At 42.2% G+C, this 25611-nt stretch overlaps 2 protein-coding genes across 4 annotated transcripts; both read right to left on the bottom strand.

The window, feature by feature from the left end:
* Positions 1–2735: 2735 nt before the first annotated feature.
* On the bottom strand, positions 2736–19697 carry Gbeta13F (guanine nucleotide-binding protein subunit beta-1). 3 transcript variants are annotated; one of them, XM_065481197.1, is made up of 9 exons: positions 19419–19697; positions 11349–11440; positions 8587–8732; positions 7935–8108; positions 7759–7881; positions 7131–7260; positions 7006–7077; positions 6728–6944; positions 2736–5843 (listed from the first exon to the last, which is right to left on the bottom strand). In XM_065481197.1, the coding sequence occupies exons 2-9, from the start codon at positions 11403–11405 to the stop codon at positions 5737–5739; spliced, it is 1026 nt and encodes a 341-aa protein (XP_065337269.1). In that variant the 5' UTR covers positions 11406–11440; positions 19419–19697; the 3' UTR covers positions 2736–5736. The 3 variants fall into 3 exon arrangements, with proteins under 3 accessions (XP_065337269.1, XP_065337271.1, XP_065337270.1); XM_065481199.1 differs by having other exon boundaries at positions 7935–8105; positions 19419–19696; XM_065481198.1 differs by lacking the exon at positions 19419–19697 and adding an exon at positions 13363–13639.
* A 680-nt stretch (positions 19698–20377) lies between these two features.
* Positions 20378–24777, bottom strand: Jhbp1 (Juvenile hormone binding protein 1). The gene is made up of 6 exons (XM_065481749.1): positions 24605–24777; positions 22674–22766; positions 22464–22611; positions 21428–21561; positions 21138–21299; positions 20378–20768 (listed from the first exon to the last, which is right to left on the bottom strand). Exons 1-6 carry the CDS (start codon positions 24678–24680, stop codon positions 20617–20619), a joined length of 765 nt encoding a protein of 254 aa, XP_065337821.1. The 5' UTR covers positions 24681–24777; the 3' UTR covers positions 20378–20616.
* Between the last annotated feature and the right edge of the window lie 834 nt (positions 24778–25611).

Consider the following 25611-nt stretch of genomic DNA (forward strand, 5'->3'; position numbering starts at 1 on the left):
TTTACGATCGTAAAAAACGTGAAATCCTCAAACCTCGGCTACAAATGGGAATTTAACTCAAAGCGACTCCCGCATGTTATTCGCGTTTTATATTTAGACATTATGCAACTTGCATGTCACACAGGTCACGCCGGTTGCGTTTTCCCTGCCACAGGCGACTCCTTCCAACCCAATTTCATCGTTTTGCAATCGAATCGATCGTCGTTCAGTGTGGTAGTTTTCATCACGCAAAAACACTATCATCTTAAAATTATTTTCAACCAAATAATTTTGTTTAACTGCAGCAATCAATCTTGACAGGTCAAAAATTAAATACATTTTACATTGTATGCTTTATAGCAAGTAGTGGTATATTGAGTCTATATAGTTTATGAAATTAAGCATAAATTTATCTCTACGATGCGCAATGATAAAATCAGGACAGAGTACCAGTTAAATATCATATTTTGCCAAATTTCTCGAAAAAAGAATAAATAAACGGTTTGTTAATGATTTCATCGCTTTATTTCGATTACTGTCGTTGCGATCTTATCCAATGGTTTGTGAATTATGAGGCAAATTTCCTATTTGCCGAAATAATTCATGATTGTACAGGAGAATTTACGTCTCCGCTTGATTAACTTGCAAATTGTTGAGCCTATATTAGCTCAGAAATTTAAACCGTATCATGGGAAATTTTAAGCTTTCTCCCCCTTTTTTTAAAGAGTATTGCAAGTAAAAGTTAATGGATTTTTCTGTAAATATTTTCTCTAAATAGATAATTAAATCAAATCGCCTAAATTAAAGTGGTAATTGAGCAAGGTGGTTTATATATAGAATAAAAAACAAGTGGCATAAGTCTTTAAAGACAATTAGCTTTATTGGACAAGTGAGATAGTTACTTACAAGACAAATCACAAATATGACTTCCATAAGCTACATTTTAAATCTTTTTTTTTTCAAATTATAAAATACTAGTTGATCTGCACTCTGACACAGTGATAATAGTGTTTGCGTTGTGGTTTTTTTACTTATAATATAGCATGCAGATTTTTGTATTTTTAGAAAGAAATGCAATTATTATGCAACCTGCATGGTAGATAAAGTAAAAAACTGTCAGCGATTTTTCCTTAAGTTTTATTTTAGACAACACATCATTCAGCCCCACATTTAAAAATTAGTGTGTGTTTGCGTGTGTATTTATGAATGCACTTACAAAAATGAAAACTCTTGTTAGAAGGGTGTGTGTGTCGCAGTGGAAAGAGAGTGGCAAAAAGGCCGCGATCGAGAGACGGCGACCCTGCGTGTTTCAGAAACGATCAGATGATATGAGATAACTTTCAAAATTTCGGCCCAATTTTTTTTTACTTTCGATTCAAACAAGAGAGAGTTGTGTAGTCTTTTGTTTGAGGGATATGAGTCGTTCGGTTTTGGTGGTTGTGTTTGTTTGTGTGTGGGTGAGAGAGTAGTTAGTATTCATACTAATTATACTTTGAATGTTACAGAGATATTTTCATGTCTTTAATCTGTTTTTCTGATGGGCATAAATAATTAATTCACGGACATGCAGCAACCCATTTAAAACGCGCAAATTTCCACTGAATCAATCAATCAATCAATATATTGTTTTTAACGGTTCACTCGTGTGCTTGTTTTATATAATCATGGTTTGTTTATATGTAAATGTATATAATTTACAAAATATATACAAATACACATACTGCAGTACATTCCCGACACATTTACACCGACATACATGTATGTACTTATATTTATTTTTATTTAATTATAATGTGGCCCCCAACAAAGAAAAATACCTGCGCATATTTTTCTTGAGAGATTTGAAGTGTCGTTATTAAAAACCGTGATGTGTGTGTTTGTGGAATCAAATACAATGGGTTATCAATCTGTGTCAGAGCGCGCGTCGTGTGTGTTGTGTGTCGTGTGTGTGATATTGTTCATTTTTTAACTCTTTTACTTTCCTCTCTGTAAGATAATTTTTTCATTTCTTTTTTTTTATTAACACTATGCCTGGTACAAACAGCAAACACGCACTCTCGTTTTACACATACATGATCCATTTAGGGATGTGATTTCTTTTTTATATTTGCTCAATCAATATCATCTTTAATCAGCATTTTGGTCAGAAAATGTTCTCGATTGAAATGTGTGTGTGTGTGTGTGTGTGTGTCGTGTGTGTGATAAGCGTTTCATCATCTCTATTGAATTATTCACTCAAAAGAGCCGGGTGAGGGAGGATAAGGGGGTTTGTTGCGCTTCTCGCCACCCGCACTCTCTCTCTCTCTATCTCATTTGCACATTTTTTATAATAATTAATTATTCTGCTTCTCAGCTTGATAAGACACGTGACTCGCTCACTTCCAGCATCATTAAAGGGGAAAACACACCCACGGCTATATTTCTTATTCTCCGGGGGTGGGGGGAGTGCCAGGTAACGGGGTGGTGGATAACACTGCCCTGAGCCCTTGAGATGGAAGTTTGTTTGATAAAACAGCAATGCTATCCGCGGCCCAGTTAGACGGCAGGAGCGCTGCGGGCGGCTTGGTCTTGGGGGTGTGACGATTCCGGCCGCACCGCTCCTCTGGGGGGTTGAGGGATAGGGGATGCTAAATTGCTTGTATGTACAAAAGGGGTGTGAGAAGCGAAAAGCAGACTCGGCGGCCAGCACACACAGACGGGCACGGAACCAAATTAATTATAATTATATATGAATGCAAAATAAAACACCGATCAACTAAGGTTTACAGTGTATTTGATTATATATAGGAGACATAATTTAACAATGAATTCCATTCATGCAGAACTCAACAGAGGCACGGTGATAATGCTCGCGAGGGTAAAATAATAAAGAGTACGGGGGGCTAGTACGATTAAACAAACTTCGTTCTCTGTTTCGCAGTGCGTATGGCGGAACAAAAAGTAATCATCATCAACAAGTTCACAAATACATAATGTACACAAGAGAAAAAACAACAGCACTCTCACACTATCTCAGCGTAATATACAGGGGACGACAAAAAAAAATTAAAAAAATCCGGCCAACTTTTTTACAGAACAGAATTTTACAATATTTGTGCGTGGAATGAAGTTAGTTAATGTAAATTTGTAAATAGATACATACTCGATAATAAATGCACTTTGGACAGATGTGTAAAAGAACAACTAATTGGAGCGAGAAAATAATTTTGTGCTACGGTTAGTGCTGAACAAATTGTACGTTCTTCTTTTCCAACAAGCAGGCAGGAGAGAGTTTGTATAACTGTTACGTTTCGATAATAACATAAGCGCGTTTCTGACTATTTATTTATTTCATAATTCTTGTTCCCTCATCACTCGCACGCCGACTAACGAAAAAATGCGTCTCTCGAATCTCATTCGCACAGAGTAGAAGAAAAATTGCGATTCCTAAATTTTTACGGAAAGAAAAGCACGCTCGCTCGCTCGGTAAGCAACAAAGACGGGACTTTTGAGTTTGTTTGCGTGTGTGCGGATGGTGTGTTGTTTTTTACGTAGGAAATGTCGGGGTTGACTTCTTCTCGCATACTCTCTTTTTTATACTGACTAACTGGTAAGCCTATTTTGAAGTCAAAGTGTTAGATTTTCTTCCCTCTTTTACATAATAATACAGTGTGTGTGTCGTGTGCGCGCTCTACTCGTTTGTTTTGTTCACATGCAAAACCAAATGCCGTGAATCCGTACGAACCAACCAACCAATCAATCAACCGTTAATTAATTAGTGTTGCTTGCTTGACAAATACTGCACATGCACAAGAGAGAGATGTCAGTTCCACTACATTTGTTACACAGTTCTGCAGTTGTTGCACCGTCGTCACACTTTGTCTGTCTTACTTGCACAATCTAATGTTTGTTTAATCAAGGATTTGCTCTCACTCACTTATACTGACTGACTCATCGAAAGCAGAGTACCTAATATAAAGTGTTTCTTGTGTTTGTTTTTTCGTGGGTCTCTTTTTCTTACTCCAAAGTAATAATCGTGTTTCTTTCTTTTTTGTTTAATTAATTCTCCTTATGCTCATCCTCATCCTTTTTTAACATCTAATATTATTAAAATTTTTAATGCTTTAATAATTACTTCATCTGCATTTTTTGCTCAAAATCCAAATGCGCGCGCATTCTCCGCGGTTCTTAATACGTATTGATACAATGCCAATGAAAATCGTGTGTGTTCGTGTGTGTTGTGTCGTACAGTTGTTCTTTTTTTCGTTTTACGGAAACGGGTGTCACTGCAAAGCAATCGTAACAATTCATAAAAGTGTATATTCATTCATTTTGTCTGCTAGTGTTGATGTTGATGTATTCTCGCTTGCTTGCTTGTCGCACATACTCGCTCTTCTTGCTTCTTAAAAGTCACGTTTACTCATCTCGCTGCTGCTGCTACTAACACCATAATTATTTTTTCATTCGTTTGAATCGGATTTTTTATTATAAAAAAAAACCACCACCGTCGTCGACAGCGAAAACTTTTGCTGCTGCTGCGAGGGCGCCGTGTGCGCGCGGCCCGAGTGCAGGTCGAGTTGGTTGCTTGGTTTTCGTGCGTGCGCGCTCGAAATCACTCACCACACCGATGAGATTTACGGATATAGTAGCAAAAAGTTCTCGCTTTCATTCGTCAGAATTACTCCGCCAAGATCCACAACAAAGCAAACGAATCAGTTTTTTATCTTCACAATAGTTATTTGAATCTGTATGTTAATTCTATCCTCCTCGCTCTTTTAGGTTGCTTCTTTTTCCTCTCGCCCTCTCGCGCGGTTAGATACACTTTCGAGTCCGTTCTTGAAGAAAATGCTGCTCACAAAAGCTTACTTCCTATCTCGGTGTGAGTGTGTCTGTGTGTCCAGTGTGGTGATGCAAGGTGTAAAAATGATTTCTTTTTCTTTTCCCAAGGGCAGCAGTTGGAATATTTGTGTGTGTGTGTGTGATTTTGTGATTATTCAACGCCCACTGCTCTTATTAAAAATGAGATTATTATTTTTTTTGCAAGAACCCGTGGCGTGGTCCCAATACGATTTTCAAGACTGGAAACGGTTTTGTGGTTTTATAACTTGTCCCCCCTTTTTGCATCTAATTGAGGCAGTGGGAATGGAAAAGAGGCTACTCCCGCGCGCGCAAATTTTGCAAAAGGTGAACACATCGACCGTTCCAACTGAAGCGTCGTCTGCTCTGGGCGTTCAATTTGACTAGGAGTAGCGTTAAAAACGACTTGAATAAACGCAAGAACAACATTTGGCCGCTCGAATAAAATTAAGCCCCTAATTTGTTTAGCAATTTTTAGAGCGAGGAAGGTTTTGCGTGTGTGTGTTGTGTGTGTGTGTTTGTGTTGCGCGTGTGTGTGTGTTTGTGTTAGTGTATTTTCATTAAATGTACTTTTGACTTTGACTTCTCCCTTCTGGCACAAGTTAAATTTTCTGCTGCTGTCTGTCTCGCCACTTGTTCCTTCGTGTCCTCCTCCGAGCAGCGCGCGGTGTCAAGAGAAGAAGCAAAGGTGGCGAGCAGGCGGGCGCTGCAACGCAACGGCAAACTGTTTCTCTTGTCTCGTCTACACAAGATGATCGGAGCAGCAGATCTCAAAGAGGGACGCAGGTGTCGGAGATGATTGTTGTTGTAGTTTCTTGTTGTTTCTTGTTGTTTAATGCTCGAAAAATGTGGCAGCGGTGGGGGAAATTCAAAACGGGGGATCTTAATTTAACTTCGCGTTAATAATTAACGTTGATTTCCTTAATTCCAGATTCGTAAGAAGCTATCCCAAGAGCCGGTAGCTACTGCCATTCCATCCTCGGTTACACCTAGGCAGCTAACGCGGTTGTCATGGCCTGCTAAGATACCTGGAACACAAAAAAACACCGTTAGCAACTCAAAAAAATTAAAAATTAACAAGGTCCATCAGGGAGTCATTTTGCTTTTTTCTTGAAATTATAAGAAAATGACCGAAAACATATTAAATCTAGCAACATTATTTCTGAATTACAAAGCCAAACTTGAGACACGGCGAAGATTTACAGATTATTTTTACTTCTAAATGGGTATTTCTGTCTAATCATGATAAAATTTGGGCTGCAAGCTCTCCTCAATATTTTAAAATTCTAACAAAATCAAGATTTAATACAATTTGTAGTTTACAGGACGAATGAATTACTTTTGAGCTCACAAAATGTTAATAAAACAAAATATATATTTCTGGTTTTGTAAATAGCAAATAATATTAAAGTAGCAATATTATTTATGTAATGCATCGAAAATTAAAAATATCAATGCTAGCAATAATTTTTTTAATTGTAATATTTAACAAACAAAATTCAAGATAACTTTGTTATCTTCAAGAAAAGTTAAAATGGTGAATTTTTGTTTAATTTACCAAACTTTATAGCTTCAAAGGCGCATGAAGTTGTTCCTATGATTAAATATTTGAGAATTCCAGAAAGTCAAAACGGACCCAACGATTGTTTTTTTGTCAAGTGGAGTCAAAATACCAAAAATCATCACGATTTAACAAAAAAAAATTGTTTTAAGAGTTCATTAAACAATTTGTCTAGTCTGTCATAACTAAAAAAGAGTGCTAGATTGAAAATTTTGGACTGCGTTTCCACGTAAACACAAGCGTGTCAATCATACTGTATTAAATTTTAAGAGCTCTGCTTATTTTACAAGAACGTGGTAAATTTCTGGCTTTCATAAAAAAAGCACCAACACCAAACGCAATGGTACGCACCTGCTCTCTCAGTTTTCATTGAGTCCCAGACGTTGCAGTTAAAATCATCATAGCCCGCTAACAGCAGTCTACCAGACTTGCTGAACGCGACTGATGTGATACCGCAGATAATATTATCATGTGAATACATGGCTAATTCTTGATCAGCTCGGATGTCGAACAATCGACAAGTAGCGTCATCAGAACCAGTTGCAAATGCAAAACCATTTGGAAAGAACTGCGAAAAGACAGAATTATTAGAAAGAGAGCTCCATTGGCAGACATTTTGAAGCACTTACTGTAACAGCATTGATATCTGACTCATGGCCAGGGAAAGTCTGCTTGCACATTCCTTCTCTGATGTCCCAAAGCTGGAAGAGAGCGAGAAATAAGATATTGCAGTTGTGCTGGACGTGTTGCTTACCTTTGCCGAAGCGTCGCAAGCACCTGAGACAAATGTGCGCATGTCGGGGGAAAGCGACAGAGACATCACGTCTCCCGTGTGTCCAATGAAGGATGTGCACTGCTGGCCAGTCTCAATATCCCAGAGTGCGCTGCGAAACGAGAGTTATAACAGTTAAAATTTGATTTAAGATAGATGAATCCATCCTAGAAATTGATGTGATGTTTTGTCAGTTTCTGTTAAAAAGAGACATCTTAATAAGATCTAGATTTAAGATTTGATTAAAATGAAAAAGCAATACTGAGAGGTTTTCACAACCGAATCTGGCACGAAACGAGGGAAAACACTGTTAAAATCACTATTATGGGCCACTTTCCCCCATTTTTAACATTAGGCTAAAATTTAGCTTCATAAATAAATAAATAAAAATAAATTCGGTCCGATCCTTAATCAAATGAAAAAGGACCTAAATTTTATGTTTTAATTCCAATCTCAATAATTAAAAATTTGGCATTGTATTAAGGAAAATGAAATGCCACACAAGCAATGTGGCACTGGCTTATCTGCGGAAGGCGACCGACTTCCCCGTGACCACATCCGCGAGCTAATATGTTTTATTAATACCCTCTAACCAAGTTCTGAAACTCACCAAGACATATCTCCTGAACTTGTGACTATCTGGTTATCGTCGAGGAATCTACAGCAGCTCAAGTATCCAGTGTGTCCAGGCAACTCCCGACTAACGCGGACATTTCCTTCTCTCGTTTTTAAACTGCGGACAGAGAGACTCAGGGCTCACAGTCAGGTCTCATTGTCAGGGTCTACCTGTATATGGAGCAGATGTTGTCGAGACCGCCACATGCGACGTAGCTGCCGGATGGGGCGTAGGCACAGGTCATGACCCAGCTGGAGCGCAGAGGAATGGCATGCACTTTGTTGGTCGTGTAGCTGTCCCACACGATTAACTTGCCATCCTGAGAGGCCGAAACCAAGTTCCTACTCAACACGACAATTCATGTGCAGATTAGAATAAATACGCCTCGTTAGTTAATTGGGAATTATGATAAAAACCATGAAAAACGTACTTTTGCAAAATTTACATGAAGTTTTTTGCTTACTAATATAGAATTAAAACATTTATCACAACTTTGATGAAAGGTCAGTTTAGCAGTTTGAATCCCAATTTTTCAATTGAGCTTAATTTGAATTTGTTTATACTTGCTCTTTGGTCTTTGTTGATATTTGCAAAAATTGTGGTTGCCGTTTACATTAAATTAAAATAGTCTATCATATTTGATTTAATTAAAAAGACTGATAATTGAACCATAAATAATATTAAATTTTTAGTGCGAGTAAATAAATTGACTTTTTCTTAAAAAACCTTCTAGAATTTCAGAGGAGAGTATCTTTCAAGAAAAATCGCAATTCTTGACGTATTTCATGGAAAATGCTAGTTGGAATTTAGACTTTCACTCACCTTGAGTCTGATCCCCAGTGCATGGCGTAGATCTTGGCGAGATGCCCCCGCAGAGTCTTGCGGGTGCGCATCTGTATACGTCCGATTGCCTCCATATTGCTGGTGGCCTGCACCAGGCTCGTGTCACACGCCGCCTTACGTGCATCCTGCGCCACAAACACACGGCAGGGGGATTAGCATTTTATTGTGGAACAGGTGCGTCCCGAGGTAAGAAGGAAAGAAAGAAAGAAAGAAAGCAAATTTTCGCCACCGCCGTGCACTTGACATTTGCATCGGAAGGTTGGCCGCTCCCCCTCGTGCAGCTGCGGCGTGATTATCGATTGGGAGGTGTGCACGCCTGCCGCCGTCAGCCCAATGCACCCACCGCCACGCACTTTGCAGACAGACTTCAACTTTCCCGACTTGATGGCCGTTCACCCCGAATCCAAAATTTTTCTCGACAATGGAGATTCCTCTGATTCATTCAGCCTGAGTAGATAAATTTTCCAGACACTTGATGACTTGTTGCACTTTTTGCTTGGCCAGCATAGGCATTTAGAGAGAGTGGACAGGATCAAAACTTACAAAATTACTTTGGATCTTGTCCTGGTTGAACAAAATGTGAAAGAACTGGGTCAACTACATTTGAGTGTAAGCCATAGTGCGATATGTGACCGCACTACCTATATTTTTATTTCATTTTAAGATTATCTTATCAATTGCAACTAGGTCGACCGAGCTGACTAAACTTTCATGACTTTCATATTGTCTCTGCATCACTGAACATTTTCTTATCAGGCTTGAGCAGACCTTCTTTGAATCGATGCGAAACTGAAGCATGTTGACTTTTTAATTCAAAAAATTTAAATATAGTGGCCGTCTTATTTGGTGCTTGTCCTCGAAGCAAGGTGTTTAGGGCGACAGTAGGGCCGGCTGGCCGGGACTTAAAGGGTAGAAACAGCACAGCGAAGGACGGACGGCACACGTCCATAGTCAGTCAGTCATACACGACACGACGAGCCGAAGAGAGAGAGAGAGAGAGAGAGAGAGAGAGAGAGAGAGAGAGAGAGAGAGAGAGAGAGAGAGAGAGAGAGAGAGAGAGAGAGAGAGAGAGAGAGAGAGAGAGAGAGAGAGAGAGAGAGAGAGAGAGAGAGAGAGAGAGAGAGAGAGAGAGAGAGAGAGAGAGAGAGAGAGAGAGAGAGTGAGAGAGAGAGAGAGAGAGAGAGAGAGAGAGAGAGTGAGAGAGAGAGAGAGAGAGAGAGAACGGCGGCAAAACAGGCAAAAGGGAGGCTCTTTTCGGGTCGATCCTTTACACAGTCGGCGCGGCGCGCGTTCCCCTCTGAAATGTCGAGTTTGTCCGCCCGTCCGCCCGCCCGACGGAGCAGCGCGCGGTATTGATCGGGCCGCTCGCCGGCGACGGGGGCCTGCCTGGGCGTGCGCGCCGCACGCCACTCCACCGCACGCAGTCCCTCGTGACGCGGCCCCGGGGGCGGCCGGGACCCCGGGGGTCCGTGGCCGGGTGCGGCTGCCCCCGGCCGGGACGGCGCTGGGCCGCCGGACCGGTCCCCCGGCGGCCCTCAATAATGCACACGCGGTGACGTCAATGGTCCCCTCGCCCTCTCTCCCTCGTGTTTTACATCCATCTCCTCTCTCACTCTCATCCTGCCAGCAGCCGCCACCACCGCGCTGATAATGCTGCTGCCGGCGCAAAAATCCACGCAACAATGTGCTCTCGCGAGTAATTTCGCCCCAGATACACGCAGCAAAGCAGCCGAGGGGCCGGCAGTCTTATCGCAATTACCGCGGTCCTTTCGCCGCCCGCCCGCTTGCCGACCGTGGGGCACACACAAACACGCACTCACGCCCTGCCGGCCAGGCCGACGTGACTCGTGCCCGGTGCGCACCGGCAGCGCCCCAAATAAGGCCGAATTTGAGATAAATTCCATTTTTGCTGGAGATTGCGACACCGTCGATTTGAGAGATGTGGCAAAAGAAGTCGATCCTAAACTTGTTGCGTTTATCTCCAAAAACTTTCAACAAATCTCTTTAAAATACTCGACAGTGGCGCTGTGTGGCTTCGGCACGTAACTAAGAAAAAGGATCTATCGCGTTCAATTGACCGTTGATGGCCGGCTGAAAAATCGATTTTAGATCGAGAAAGCAAGCATCTGGGCGATAAAATCTAGCAATTTTGCCGCAAACGACCTCTTTTCTGTCGTTCCGACCTTACACTCATTCTCGTGCGCAGCAGACGCCACTTGGCGAACAAGCGCCAACCAGCCAGCGAGCAGGCGACTTTGCTATCTTATCGTCAGTCGAATCGCAAATAAACAGCAACTTTAGCGATATATACACTGCATGTTGCGTTTTCCCCGAATGTTCAAATGATGAAACCGATTAGAATCTGTCTGCAAGTGGTCGAAAAGTGCGTCGCAGCGGCCGATTTTTTAACACATGTCACGCGCGGGCGAGCGGCGTCGGCGTCATAGGCCAAATTAATGAAGAAGGCCGACGACCAGAGCAAATAAGCGCATGCATCGGCCATTAGAAAGTCGATTAGCATGTCGACGCGAGCCAATCAGGCCCGATTCTTTCCTTCTTCGATCCGAGGGACGCACACTCGCTCGTCGTCGTCGAGTGCATGCATGCACGCACGGGGCGAAGCGGCCACCAAAGGGAAAAAAAGCTTTTCTGTGTCTGATATCGCGGACAGCTTTTCTGATTAGTTGATTTTTTTCCCAGGGGGGGGGGGGAATAAGAGAAATAAGAAATTCGATACTCACTCTGATGGTATTTTTTAGGGTTTCTGCTTCTTGCCTAAGGCTTTCTAACTCATTCATACTTGCTAGTCCCACCACACACGGCTAGGCAGTCGCTGCAACAGACAAAAGAGACACATTAGCACGGATGCAGCAGGTTAATCAGCGGCACAAAGCCGGCCCCGATGCGCCACCGGCGAAAAACAGGCCACACGGGCCGGACAAAAGTGCACGCCGCCATTTCGCTAATTTCGGTCAACGTCGCTTCTCGGTCCTTTCCACGTTTCCACCAGCCCCTCGGCAGCGGCGGTGACGACGGCTATTCGGCGAAACCAGTTTCGCTTTCGTAGGCACGCGAGGTGCGGTGGCAGTTGCACACTTTTAAGACAGTTTCTCCCGCAAAGGCAGCGAGCGCAGCACCGCGGGTCAAATCATCATCTCCTCAGTGTAATTAACATTCCACGCCGGGTAAAAAACTCTCGACGCGTCTCGAATCTGAGAAGAAACCATTTTTCTTGCGCCACGAGGCAGCAATCTATCGCCAGGGACGAGAACATGGATATTCAATCCTCGAAATACGGATTTTGCGGTACAGGATAAACACGGGTTGCACCTGCCTTCTGTCGTTATGAATAGATTTTCCGCGTTTCCTCAACGACACCAGGAATGTGAAGGAGAAGTTTAGACCCGTCTGAAAGCAAGAGGCGATTTGGAGTGATACTCAAACGGATACAAGGTTGTCCTCCTCCAGATGCAATATGCTTCTCAAATTTTAGGTTTCCACCTCAGTAAAAACGAGGGCCAAATTTATCGATCACAACATTTTTTGGGCTCAAGGATCTCCATCGGCCGAAAGCCATTTGGGGCTACGCAAATGATGAATTTGGAGAAATATTTGTGCTGCCACAGGTTGTTTTATTTTTATTATTCGGTGCAGTTTGTTAGCAGGCAGGGGCATCTCGGTAAATATTTTGAATGGCTATTTCGGGCGCACCGGTGAATGGGGTCGTTCATTCTGGAAGCGCCAGCCGGCTCCAGGGTTGGAAACAAAGGCTCCGTTCATGTCCGAAGGCAGTTTCACTCGCCGGCCAGATCGCGCGCGGCGGCCAATGTGCAAGCGAAAACATCGATTCTTTCTTTTGTGGTGTGGCTGGCTGGCTGGTTGGTTTGCATTCTTATCGTCCTTCGATTCAGCACGAATTTCATTAGGCTATCACACATGAAAGGGGTAATAAAAGCGAGCCAACCAGCCAGCCAGTGTATGCTCGGTACCAAAAGGTCAAGTTCGCGTCCGAAATGAGTTTTTTTTCCTTAGGTACACGGCCGGTGGGTGTGTCCCGCTTGGTCCGGCGAGATATGAGATCGTTTATACGCAAATTTTACCGCGGAGGTACGAATTAATGCTGTTTTTATCGGCTAAAGTGAGTGGTTACCTTTCCAGTTCAGGTATTTTCGATTGAATGAATTTTTTCTAAATCAATTTGATGTGGTCTTCCACACCGATTAAGGGAAAAATAAAATAAATTTCGTCAGGTCATGAGAAATGTGGGAAATCACAGGTTTGGCTCAATTCGATTTCTACTGATTTTCGATTATTTTGAAGACGAATCTATGATGCAGCTCTAGCTGCTTCTAAGGTTCAGGGTTCTACCTAAATTCATTTTAAAACCTTCTTAATATTCACTTGAGTTTCAGGGTGATAGTAATAGACCAAAGGACAGCATTAATTGGAACCATGGATTCCAAAATTGCTGAACGTCATAGTGTTTGGGTTAGCTAGGTTTTGGCCCAAAACAAATGATCATCGCAATCTATCGTACCTACAACTCAGGTTCAAGGTCTAAATTTGCCATGCCGGAGTAGATTCTGGGCCAAATCGGTACGGAATTGGGCTCCGTGTGAATAAAAAAATTAAAGGGAACTGCAACGTGATCACCACCTCACGGCCGAACGATTTCAACCTTGAAAACCGGTCTAATTTGAGACACCCTGGCGATGGGCACTAGGCGCGAGGGGTGGCGGACCCCCGCACACTCACCTAAAAGCACCGGTAGGCTGCGGGGGGTTATCACGAGCGGCACATGACACACAACTGTGGTTCGATCAGAGTCGGTGGGTCGGCACTCTCGAGCGGCGTTCGGCGAGAGGGCCGGCCGGTGCGTCGGTCGGGGGCAGGCGGCGGCGTTCAAATGGCGGCGGCGACGGCGGCTGGCTAGCTGGGCGTCGTGGGGCCCGTCGGGGGCCACGGTGGCGGCAGCATGGGGCTGTATAAGGGCTGAGCGCGCGTCTGCAGGTCGGTCGGTGGTCGCCACACCCTTGGCCCGCGCCACTAGTCACCCATCCCGGCACCCCAGCAGGCGAGCGAGCGAGCGAGCGAACGGAGACTTTGCCTCGGTGGGTACGCTCTGGCTTCGGCTCTGGCTGCGTTGCACCCCCCGCGCCCACCCCGAGCCAATCGAAACGTACGGCCAGCCACGAGCGTGCCCGAGCCGCCTGACACACCAGCGCCACGCTCTCGCCCGCCCGACTTATCCCTTTCGCTCGACGGGCGGCGCCAAGACAAGGGCAGCTCCCGCTCAAGCCGCGTGCCTTGCGTGCACCACAATTTCAACTCGGCTAAGGATCTGTTTTATTCATTTCAACCCCTTTTCGGACGAATCCACCGATTCAATAGGCTAGACCCTTTGCATAAACGGATGCTTTGAAAGATCAAAATGGTATAGTTGGAACCGAATAAATTGCAATCTAACATAACAACCTTCAAGAAAGGCACATCTGTTGTTATAGACATTAAAAAATCTTAACGCAAACCGGGCAAGGTTGAATTTTCCATAGTAAATATAGTAAATATTTATCAGTTGTTGATCTTTGAAGCCGCCAGCTGCCAATATATTATGGTGCCAGCGGTCACCCTAAATTTTAATGTACTAGGATCGATTTAGGACTCAATCCTGCTTGGGTGTAGTCTGCTCTTCAAATGATTTCTTTTAATATGCTGAAGACAAATCAGTAAACCAATCACCGTAGAAACATCGGGAAATAATTTTGCTTCAAAATATTGTTTTAACGTTTGTACGGCGATTGGCTAACCCATTTTGGTTTTCAGCACATACAAAGAAATTATTTTTAAGGGCTGAAGGCACAGCAGCAAGAATGAGTCTTAAATCGCAACAGAAATGCCTTAAAATAGGAAGTATAGGGTGACGCCATCTCTTGGCGGCTCCAAACAATAAAAGGTTTTGGAAATTGTGAATTATTTGAATTGCCCTCTGGTAAATTGCCGTGCACAGTTTTCAACATTCATTTGCAATTTTCCAGATGTAGAAAAAGTATTATCATGCAACGGTTAAAAACGTCGAGTTTAAAATAGCCTGGGTGAAATGAAAATATAAATTGAAAATGACTCTAACATACTTTCAATGTTTCACTTGAAATAAATTAAAATATTCATCACTCGTTGTGCCTTGTAAATTTAAGTAAAATCCATTTTTGTCATTCCAATATCATCTCAAACTGTGTTTTAAATATCATATTTACGGATATTTTTCTGCTGCACGCTGCTTTAGCACCCTGGTGGCTTGTGGGGGGTTTAAAATAAAAATCATTTAGCTGAACCGTGCCGAAGAAATAGAATTTAAAATCAACCAGAAGAGAAGAGAGCTAAATAAATCTATATTTTTTCTGGAAACTACACGAAAATTTTAGAATATTAAACTCTCAGCAAAAGGTCAGAGTACAATTTGAAATACCAAAACTGGCAGTTAGAATGAAAAAAAGTTCCTGAGTAACGCATGTGTGCTATTACTATTTTTTCGAAACGAAAGGCAACTGACGCAAGTGCAGCTTCAATTGGAGCGTGTGTGTATGCTTGGGAGTGCGTCGGCTGTTATTTTAGGATTAGCATTCAGGACTGGGGGTGCACACAATTCGACAAAGGCAAGCCCGAAATTGCTTCAAAGACTTGACGCTTCACGGCAAAAGTAAAATGATGGCTCGCATTTCACAAGGCCGGTTGAAAGAAATTCATTCGCCGAACGGCCGCTTTAATTAGAGAAAAAGCGAATCTTGTGAAATCGAGCGAGCAAAGAGTTGCCGAAAGGGCAAGCAGATGCTTTTTTCCTCGTCTCGCGGCCGGGCAAAAGGAGGCCGCGAATTAAAAGCGGCGCGGGCGAATAAATAAAGTTCAGCGAACCAGCGAGGCGCAGGATTATCTTCATTAAAAAATAACAAACGCTGCGTGCTGACCATTAGCGTGCGCACAACACAAGTGTAAGCGCCTCCGATGATTATTCTTCTTCCTTCGACTCAGTTGCAAAATTAAATAAACAAAATATTGTTAATGGCTAATCATGCGGTCAGCTGCCCGAAGCCGAACATACGTGCCTAATATTTTGCATGACTAAAATTCAGACTTGTCTCGGGTGTCGCATTATTTTAGAACGTGGGTATTAATACTTGATTTTAAAAATTAAATCTAATTAAAAGAAAAATCGTATTTTACCATTTGATTATATTGCTTACTGGTTAACTGAAATAAATAACATAAGTTTGGAACTCTTTTCCTTGATTTTATTATTTTACATTAGCGTGTGTTGTGTGAGAATGCCTTTCCTAGTGCGAGTAAATTTAAAAAATTTGTATCAAGAAAATATTTTAATTTCTAAAATTTATTCTAATTCACTGCATACCAAAATTTACAAGATAATGTGTGTGTGTATATATATAAAATTTTTTTTTGGTTAATTAGACCGTGGAATGCGAGTAGTTTTAAATGTGAGAGGATAAGAATCTCAAAAGGGGTACCAACTGAAGCGAACAAGGGTAGATTTTACTCTAATTTTGGCAATACTCTTGGGAAAAAATAATACCACGTCAAAGCAAAATTTTAACTGAGACTACCCTGTTGAAGCAAAACATTGGGGAAAGCCTGTTATCTCTGTTATCTGTCTTCTGAGAATTAAGAATCGGTGAGTGCATTTGCTGGCTGGGCAGCTGCAGCAGGTGAAAATTAGCATCCATTATTAAAGACAGCGGCGACCAAACAAGCGCGGCGGCGGCAGTGGCGGCGGCGGACGAATCGATCTCTCGCATGGCGTGGTGCAGCCAAAGTGGCACGCAGAAATGATAAAAAGCGAGCGGGCAGGAAAGGGTTGCCGCCCGCCCGCCGCCTCGCGATAATTGTGGCGTGCGCCTCTCGTAATTATTACGACTTATCGCACCCCAATGCGCGGCCAACACGCCGCCAAAACTGATTCACGCACGCGTGCCGTGTGTGTGAGCGAGTGACACCGCGACGAAAACACCGCAGTTCCGTCTGTGACACCGGCAGATGGCGCCACCGAATTATGGGCATAATAGTCAATAACTTAAGTATTCTTTTCTAAAAATGAATTACGTAAGAGTCAGTTAATAGCAAATTAAAGTAAAATTCGCTCATTAGGAAAATCCTTGGTGTTGGGGGCCACCAACAGGTGACGCCATCGTTGATTTACAATTTTAGCTAATTTTAACGAAGCAATCCTGCTTTCAAGCATTTGATCGATTCCGCCAATCGCAGCAGAAACGACAGCAAATAATTTCTGAGTTTCTATAAATGACTTTTGGTTTTTACAACGATTGGCCAAACTAATTTTATCTCTCAACACGTCAAAAGTACTTGGAAATGGCAAATATTTGGTGGCGCCATCTCTTGAAAGCTCCGATTTTTTAATTTTATTTTCATCACGTTTGCACCGGTTTTAAACACAAATATTGTATTCCAAGAGAGCATTTTTGGTCTGGAAACCGGAACGGAAGGCGGTGCAATCCGCATTTCGACGATGACGCCATCCGCCGGCTATTATTTGAAGACCAACGATTAATTTTCGCAGTCGAGGCTGGAACGCGACGCATAATGTGACGAGCGCGCAGAAAGGAAGGCGTAAACACGGTCGCCGTCCAGCATTTTTCCCTCTCTGGACTGCGTGAGCGAGACTGAGGGAAAAAATACTACAAAAATATGGTGTGTGCCGTAGGAACGGGTAAAAATACACCGCAAGGCCGAGAATAAGTTAACCAGTGAGTCGCCTGCCGCATCTCGCGCGCGCCACTCAAAAATGTCACTCGGAATACTGTTTCGGCCTCGCCGACCGACAAATTGCCTTGCTCAGCGCAGATCAACCGCAAATCGGACAAGAAACGTCGCATTCAACGTCTCACTCTGCGGCCGAGTGAAATTCCAGGCGGGAAACGGGGTTCGATTCGACCTCAAAATCGGTGCTTTCAATTCAACTCTTCAATTTAAAACTGAGAAGGCACGATTTTGGCCTGTTAATTGAGAAAATAATTATTTTATTGTGACTTAGGGGGCACGATTTAATCCGACGTGTTGATATGAATTTAAGAATTCCCCGAGCACAAATATCCCCGCTGGACGCTCCACTTTGGGAGCTAAACATAGATCTGTTTAATTTAACCGGCTTTGTTCGATTGAACGCCGATGGCTGTCGTGCCTTAGCAGAGCAGCGCCGACACAGGAAGCAGACAATTGTTCGATGCATCCATTAGCCTCCCCCCGCGCCAGCAAAGAGAGCAGGTGGAAAAATGTAGGTGAAATGTCGGCACGAGCGAATGAGAAAAAAATATGGACGCATGACGTGTTACTGCAACAACTGTTGAGCGAGAAGGAAAAACCGCCGTTGCTTCCTGTGCATTGCAAATGACGCTGAAAGTTAGAAATTCTGTGACAGTTGTTCTTTCTTGAGTAAAATGAAACCGGGGAAATTTGTTTCATTTTGTACATTCACTCGAAGTTAAGATATTAAGATATCAGGTGATGAAGAGGTTGTCCTATTTTTTTAATTTATTGAAATTTGAATAATAACTTATTCAGGACTTACCAAAATTTAAATTGACTCGTTTTGCAAGACAATAGTTAAATAAAATTGTTAACTGTTCCTCCGATTGAAATTTAACTTTAATATAAACTATGTTTTTGTTCCGTTTATCAAGATGGGGTTTAAAATACCAATACTACACGGAACTATGTTAAAAAAACAATTTATTGCAGTCTGAAAATTTTGATCTGGCTTTGACTTGTTGCTCATATTCTAAAAATCTAAATTAAATAATTTTGATCAATAATTTTAGAAAGTAACATCTAAGTAGGTTAAGTGAAGATATTCAAGGACATTTTTTAACCAAATCTGTGCCTTTACCTGCTCGAATTTAGACTCAGAGTCGCGTTTCGACTATTTTTGAGAGAAAATTCTGCACAGAAAGCATATTTTGGGAATTCCAACCCTTCTCGGTAGACACAATTATCCGATCCTAGCGTCCTTCCAAGCGTACGACACGGTCCGAAATATCGTGCGTGTGAAAAACTCGTCGATTTGAAAGCAAAAGGACAAATCAATAAATTCGAGTGAGAGACTTTCGCATAGTACACATTCAACCCTTTTAATTCGAACTTTATTTTAATTTTTTACGCATTTCAACTGCTACGGCGGTCCCGATAACGACGAAACGTCTTCAGCTGGGGCCAGGAACCCCTTTGATCGGGTCAGACATACCGACGGGGTGCAAAGGCAGCAAAATGGGGCGTGAACCCTCGTCCGCTGGCGAAACTGGTCTAAATAATACTTCGCCGGGGGCGAATTCCATTTATTTCCGGTATAATTTAAAGTTTACAATGAACATACACATTTGGAACGCATTGCGGTGCACTCCCGGGGCCGACCGGCCCCGCGACGGGCCTCTCGGCCGAGGGGTGTGCTCACCCTCGGAACGGGGTGCGCCCCCGAAACACTTAACTGACAATTTCACATGCAAAACACATCCGGAGGCCCCCTGGTCGGAAATAGGGGCTTTCGGTGGGGAGCCGAAGCGGCGGAGAGGGCACCGACGGGGCCCCGGGGACGCAGTGACCGGGTTGCGGGGCGAAATACGGCCCAGCGGACGACGGCCATATGTAATCATGGCGCATCAGGTCTCCGCTGGCGGGTGCCGACGCTGAGTTTCGCCGCCGAAACGCCGAACAACTCGATCCGGGGGCCGCGTGCGGGGCCTAGGGTCGACGGGCGGGGGTGGGCCCCGATGCTTGGCGGGGCTGTTTACCTGCTTGGCAGAGTATCCTGCAGTTTGGTGCGGTGCGAAGTGTGAGTCAGGTGTTACGCCTTCAGCTCCAGCACTCGGATTCTCGCCTAATCCTTAGCTAATACTTACAAAATGCATTGATATTCACTACTAATGCCACCTCTCACACATTCACGGAGCACATCTGGTCCGTACAAACAAGTATTCAAAAAGGTAACAAATAAAATGTTTACAAGACACACTCAATCTCTTCTTGAAGGGCGCGGCTTCCTTCTACTAAACGTTGCAAACCCCGTAGTCCGAGCCAGGCGTGACGTCACTCGACGTAATGTCGATTGCGGCGTTGCCACACTGCTGCCAACCGCGCCGAACACTCGTTCACGCAGCCTGGCAGCCCCGGCCGACCGGATTTCGGCCAGAAAATTTCGGTTTTCGCGTCGAACGATTTTACCCACGCCTAATCCACTCTTGTTGACTAGTTTCGGGCCGAACGGTCACAAGTACACGAGAAATCGGCCGGCACTCGTGGTTCACCGTCGTGCCGCCAGAGGCTGCTGCCGACCGCCCCCGGGTGGTGCGCAAGTAGGCAACCGCCACGACACGAGCGGGTGCTCAGTTGCAGATGCTCGCAGGCGTGAACAGCCTCAAAATGAAGAGATTCCGTCCGCCGGTTGCGCGACGGAAATTACGCCCAAGATGAATACATATACTCGCGGCGAAAAGGTAGCTGAGTGCTTTCCCATTTTTGCTTGCACGTTTCAAGCTCCATTTACAAAGCAACTACGCAGCATATTGCATGAATTTATTTTATATTTATTACGGTTGAAATAAATTTAAACTGAACCTGATAAAATATTTTATTTCATATAGATACATTTACCGATATTTCTTTAGGAAAATATTCACTTGAGGTTTATTACATTCTTACTGATCATAATCAATTTCTCTATTTTTATGATTTTTATAAATAAAATACGCAGTTTCTAGTTTACCATAAATTTATTTACAATAGAGTACACAAACAAACAATGAACAGTAAAAATGACAGCAGCTTAACAAGCGTAGAATACAATACACCGGCACACACGCAGTCGGATCGTGAGTGAAGATGATCGATCCGACCCTTAATTATGAATGAGAAAGCGATACACAATGAGAACTGAACTAGCTAAAAAAGATGATGTGCGCATCACAGTTTGTAAACAAACAATCTGCCAACTTATTCGACGAGGAAGACGCGAATCGGCACGTGGGTGAGTAACCTGTTGGCGACGTCAAGGAAGAGCGCCGAGATTTTGCGCTTGAGCTGCGGCTGCATGTGCTTCAGCACCTCGTGGCCGTTCTCGCGCAGGAACAGATTCGTGCCTTCAGCTAGAAGAGGAGAAATTTTTGCTATATATTTAATTTGAAAATATATCATTAAAATACGAAATTGTTGAAACAAATTATTTTTAAAGTTCAAATTGTGTTGCCTCTTTTTAATAAACTGACTCAAAATTATTAGATTCACGCCAAATAATCGTAACAAAATGATTTTCAAGCCAATCAACAATATTTTAAATTAATTTAAGTTAAACAGGAAATTAAAAACGACATTGATTTATTTTCTTGGAAAAGTCATGGAATTTTCATTCCATTTCGAAATTCTACAAGCCCCCCTTATACTCACCATATCTACCGTTTTTTTTATAATTATTTATGATGCATAAATTATCAGAACAGTTTAAGAAAAAATCTTACTGAGAATGCGGTTGTTATTGAAAACCTTCTTGACAGCCATCTGCACATTCTTGACGTTCAGCTCAACGTTCAAGTCACGAATCGTCAAGTAAGTCTCGTCCTGTCCGGTCTGGTTGGAGATTCTCTTTTCCGCGATTCCGCTCACATCAGCGTAGACGTCATCTGTGACAGAGAATCACACCCGATCAAGAAGAGAAACAACTGGCGGCACAGGACTCGAAATAGCAGCGCTCAGACTCCAGATGCGATATCGTAAATTTCTGGAAAGAAAATTGGACGCGTTTGCTTACGGAAATCAGCGTTGAAGGTGCCGCCGCCGAGAGCAGGAAGGATGAACAGAACGCCGGAGCTGGTGTAGCGCGCGTCAATGTGCAGCTTCGGGATGCGCAGCCTCGCCTCAAACGGCTTCTCGCCTTCGCCCAATCTTTGCAATAGAAAAAATTGAAAAGAAAGGAAAAATGAAAGCAAAATATTTGAAAATAAGGAACAAAAGGGGAGCAGAATGGAGGACAAAATAATTTTTAAAAATATTCAGAGTTATATAACATAAAATTTTTATAATGTTTAAATTTCTCATTTAAATACGTTTATATTTTATAAAGTTGTAAAAATTCGATATGAAAGTGCTATTCAATTGCAAATCCGGCTTTTTTAAAATAAGACTACATATTTTTTTAAAATTATTTTTTGAGTTCAACTGATTTCAATTTTAGGTTGGTCTATTAAGATTAATTATTATTAGCAGTGCAAAGGCATTGCTCAAGATATTTATTTGTCCTATTCGTCCTATTTAACAAAATAAAGACTATTTTTGAGACAAAATATGCGAAAGCTCTAAATATACATCTTCTGCGAGATTTACAAGTTTAACTTAATTCAGTTTCACTTGAGAAATTAAAGTTGAAACCCCATCAGACTTATTGGCTAGACACCAAAGGACGCCATACTTAAAACTTCTGCACATAAGATTTTTTATTTTGATTAATGGAAGTTGCAAAGAGCGTTGAAAGAAAACTATTCAAATATTATGAGAATCAAATTAGTTAAATCTTTGCGTTACAAATAATTTTCTCCTTCAATCTATAGTGACGCAACCAAACGTAATAAAAACGTAGACTCAATAAGCCTCTAGCTGTATATTACGTGAGCTGTAATTTCCGCTGTTCCAAAACAAGTTTTTTTTGTGTCCGCAGGTGTGAATAAATTTTGACCAGCCAAACTGGTCATGTTTCTTGACATAATCAATTGACGCTAGTAGGAAATCCCGGAAATCCCTAATTTATTACTTTAATTTGTGTTGATTGACTGAAAAATGAAGCAACGCACCTGATTTTTCGCACGTTGAACTCGGTCGCGCCGTAAATCTTGAGATCCTTCAAGGTAATCTTGTATCCTTTCGGGCCAGTCGAGAGTGAAAGCGAGAGTTCGTCCATAAGGAAAGGTTCGACCGATGGCAGTTCGATCTCCGGGATTCCTGCGACGAATTCACGGTCAACGCTCGTTTATTTTTTATATATTCGAGTATCAAAATTGTACCTTTGGCCAGGTAAGGCTTCAGGTGCACCAGTGATTCCTTGAGGCATTCGATCAACTTGGGGTTGCTGGCATTGCATTGCTTCACGTACTCAGCTGCAAACGAAATTTATAAATTATTATAAAAAAATAATAACTCTACTATTAGATCGAAATCAACATCGGATCTGACAAGGAAACCCCGCACACAGTCCGAAATTAAGAATATTAATTGTATGCACCATGCATGTAGAATTTGTATGAAATTAGAAGAAAATGACAAATGAAAAGTTTCAGGGTGAACTATAGAAGCACCTTTCCTATATTATATGCTAAATATTTTAATTGGCAATTTTTCCAATCATAGTGAAATTTGATATGCAGAATCTAATTGACAAGACGAATCCATTTATGTAATTAAGACTTTTCTCGACTTTTTTCGGACTTTAAATCTTTTGTTTGCTGTTTGCTCAGTAAATAGTCGGTGACTTGCCAATGCAAATACTTAAAAAAATGAAATAATGAAAATATTTCTAACTACTATAATTTCCTTGACTGGGATAAGTGATAAGAATCCTGTCTCAAGCCGCACAAGCAAAAACGAGTAGTGAAGGGTGATTTTCACATAGTATTTATCTTGCGTCTGTTATTTAGTATCTATGAATAATTTATTCATATTAAATAAAGAATTAAAACTGCTTCTAGAAATTCTAAGAGATAAGGTTAATTTCACTATCTGACAAAATCTTAAATTTTATCAGCTTTCAGAATATTTGTTTTAATAGATTTTTTTAAATTTCATTTCGTTTTATTTGCCCAAAGTGACCTTAGTTTAATGTCCAGTTAAAATACGAATTATTTCAGTTTCTACTGAAATTATCCGATTTTCGATCTTTTTTTATGAGTGTAAGAGATGCAAGCCCGATTTAATAATGAAGCCTTTCTGTTGCACGACGAACAACGCATTCCGCAGCAATTTAATTAAAAAGTGAAATTGAATGGTTGTTACGGTAAAAATTGCTCCACATAGTCATGTGTGCACGGATTTTTACTTAAAAATTTCGCAAGACCTCTATGTCAATTGAGAATGCCTGCTGCAAATATTTACTGCTGCCGGATTCCTTTGAGGGCCATTTCTTTACAGATTGAATGGGGAAGAGGAAAAAGACTACCTTTGAGGCCAGCAGTGTCGAAAGGCATTTGTTTGCCCTTTTAATTCACACAAGTGACATTACTCTTTGAATGCAGGTGTTGCGCATGTCAATAAAGCTCTCTTTTGCAACGTTTCACGAATTGAATTATGGTCATTTTTGCGACACCTGCTCTGAAAAGTAAACAAACAATATAATTGAAGCCCCGCGGGCGGCTACTGCGGCGGCGGAGAATTCGTCGCGCCCGCCGCGTTTTCTCGGTCGAATCGAAAGGATTTCCAGTGCCGGCGCAATGGGGTCATTGTTTGGAGTGCAGCGTAGCAAGTGCATATTATGGCACACGCATCTGCGTCTGCTGCTGCTGCTGTGAGGTAATACCGAGAGGTCGAGTGAGGTAATCGCGTCTTGTCGAGTGCGCGCGGCGCAAATCAAGTGTTGCACAAAGTACCCTCACGCTGCATCAACCGGCCACTGCATTTCCGCGTGAATTTATGTAATGATCAATATCTGGCGACCGGAGAGAAAGTGGTGCTCAAGTGGAGATGCAATACTTGTTCCAAGATTATATAATAAGTGACGGGTGTGTGTGTTGCTCTGATTGTTTAGCTCGATTGACTCACTTAATAGTATTACGCGCCACAGACTCCACTTTGTTCTAATTGATCCAGATTTTATTTAGTACGCACGTAGGCTAAATTAAAAAATTCCATAGCCTTTTATAATTTTTTCCTGCTAAACAAACACAAAAAATCTTCTCATTTGTGAAAGAAACCACAAGAGTGAAAATAATAATAATATACTCACGGATTTCGAGATAATCTTTTGTGTCGGCCAGGCAGAGCTGGACGACGGCGAAAAGTGAAAAGGACGCGAACCACATTTTGCGAATCACTGGCTGGCTGGGCTGATTGGATGGTGCGCTGTTCCTGACGACTTTCGGCTTCTTGGGCGCGCGAGCAACGCAAAGAGCCGCCGAATGACAGATCGCGGCTTATATCGAATGCGGTTCCCCCACCCGTCGCGGGTCACAATTTACCTAGGCTGCGTGCATGTGCAGCGCGTTTTTACATAATAGTACCATAGGATTGTGGACACCACGCTGCTTGCAATGCAATCAAACACAATAAGTCACCTTAAATCGTTCTTACATTTAAAAAAATATTAATAAACTCGAAATAGCTAACAGAGATGAAAATGTCATCTAGCTCTTTAAAAATTATCAATTTAACTTAAAATATTAGATCTCAGACCAAGTATGGTATTTAATACTTTAATTAAAACGATTACGTTAAAAAATGCTACCTAATATATCCATACATGAGTAGATAAAAGGTTTCTCATAAAAAATGTACAATTATATCCAGACCAGGAAAGGCATAAGTATGAAATGTGTAATCACTTTGTTGTTGCAACACACGCGGATAGGCTTATTAATATCTTAGCTACTCATTCACTTTTCATTGTAAAAGCAGCGTGGAACAATAATCTTTAAGCACATTATAATTAATTTAGAGCTTTGTGGAGTTAGTTTAAAATCAAACATGACCAACAGCTATTGAGAGAAATAGCTGATGATTCCTTTTCCCGGTGCGCCTCCCAGCCTGTTGAGCTATTTGAGCATTTCGAGTCACTCAACTAGCAACCTTTTGCCATCTCTGAAAATTGGCAGCCAGTGTTGGATCCCCAAACAACTCAAATATCTCCCATTGCTTTTACCTCCTCCGTAGCGAACCGAACCGAAGCCTTCAAGTATACAAGTAGTAAATTTTGTTTTGTTACAAATAACTGCTAGTGGATATTAGAAAAATTGA

The sequence above is a fragment of the Cloeon dipterum genome, chromosome 2, assembly GCF_949628265.1.
Source record: "Cloeon dipterum chromosome 2, ieCloDipt1.1, whole genome shotgun sequence".
Lineage (NCBI taxonomy): Eukaryota > Metazoa > Arthropoda > Insecta > Ephemeroptera > Baetidae > Cloeon > Cloeon dipterum.

Bases quoted from the DNA above. Each gene is read 5' to 3' on its own strand.
- Jhbp1 (XM_065481749.1), bottom strand. From the start codon at position 24,680: ATGTGGTTCGCGTCCTTTTCACTTTTCGCCGTCGTCCAGCTCTGCCTG. The intron at 22,767-24,604 runs GTGAGTATATTA...TTTCGTTTGCAG, and splicing joins AAAAGATTATCTCGAAATCC to CTGAGTACGTGAAGCAATGC. The intron at 21,562-22,463 runs GTGCGTTGCTTC...TCTATTGCAAAG, and splicing joins TTCAACGTGCGAAAAATCAG to ATTGGGCGAAGGCGAGAAGC.
- Gbeta13F (XM_065481197.1), bottom strand. From the start codon at position 11,405: ATGAATGAGTTAGAAAGCCTTAGGCAAGAAGCAGAAACCCTAAAAAAT. The intron at 8,733-11,348 runs GTGAGTATCGAA...TTTGTGGCGCAG, and splicing joins CCCTAAAAAATACCATCAGA to GATGCACGTAAGGCGGCGTG. The intron at 5,844-6,727 runs GTGCGTACCATT...TTTGTGTTCCAG, and splicing joins AATGAAAACTGAGAGAGCAG to GTATCTTAGCAGGCCATGAC.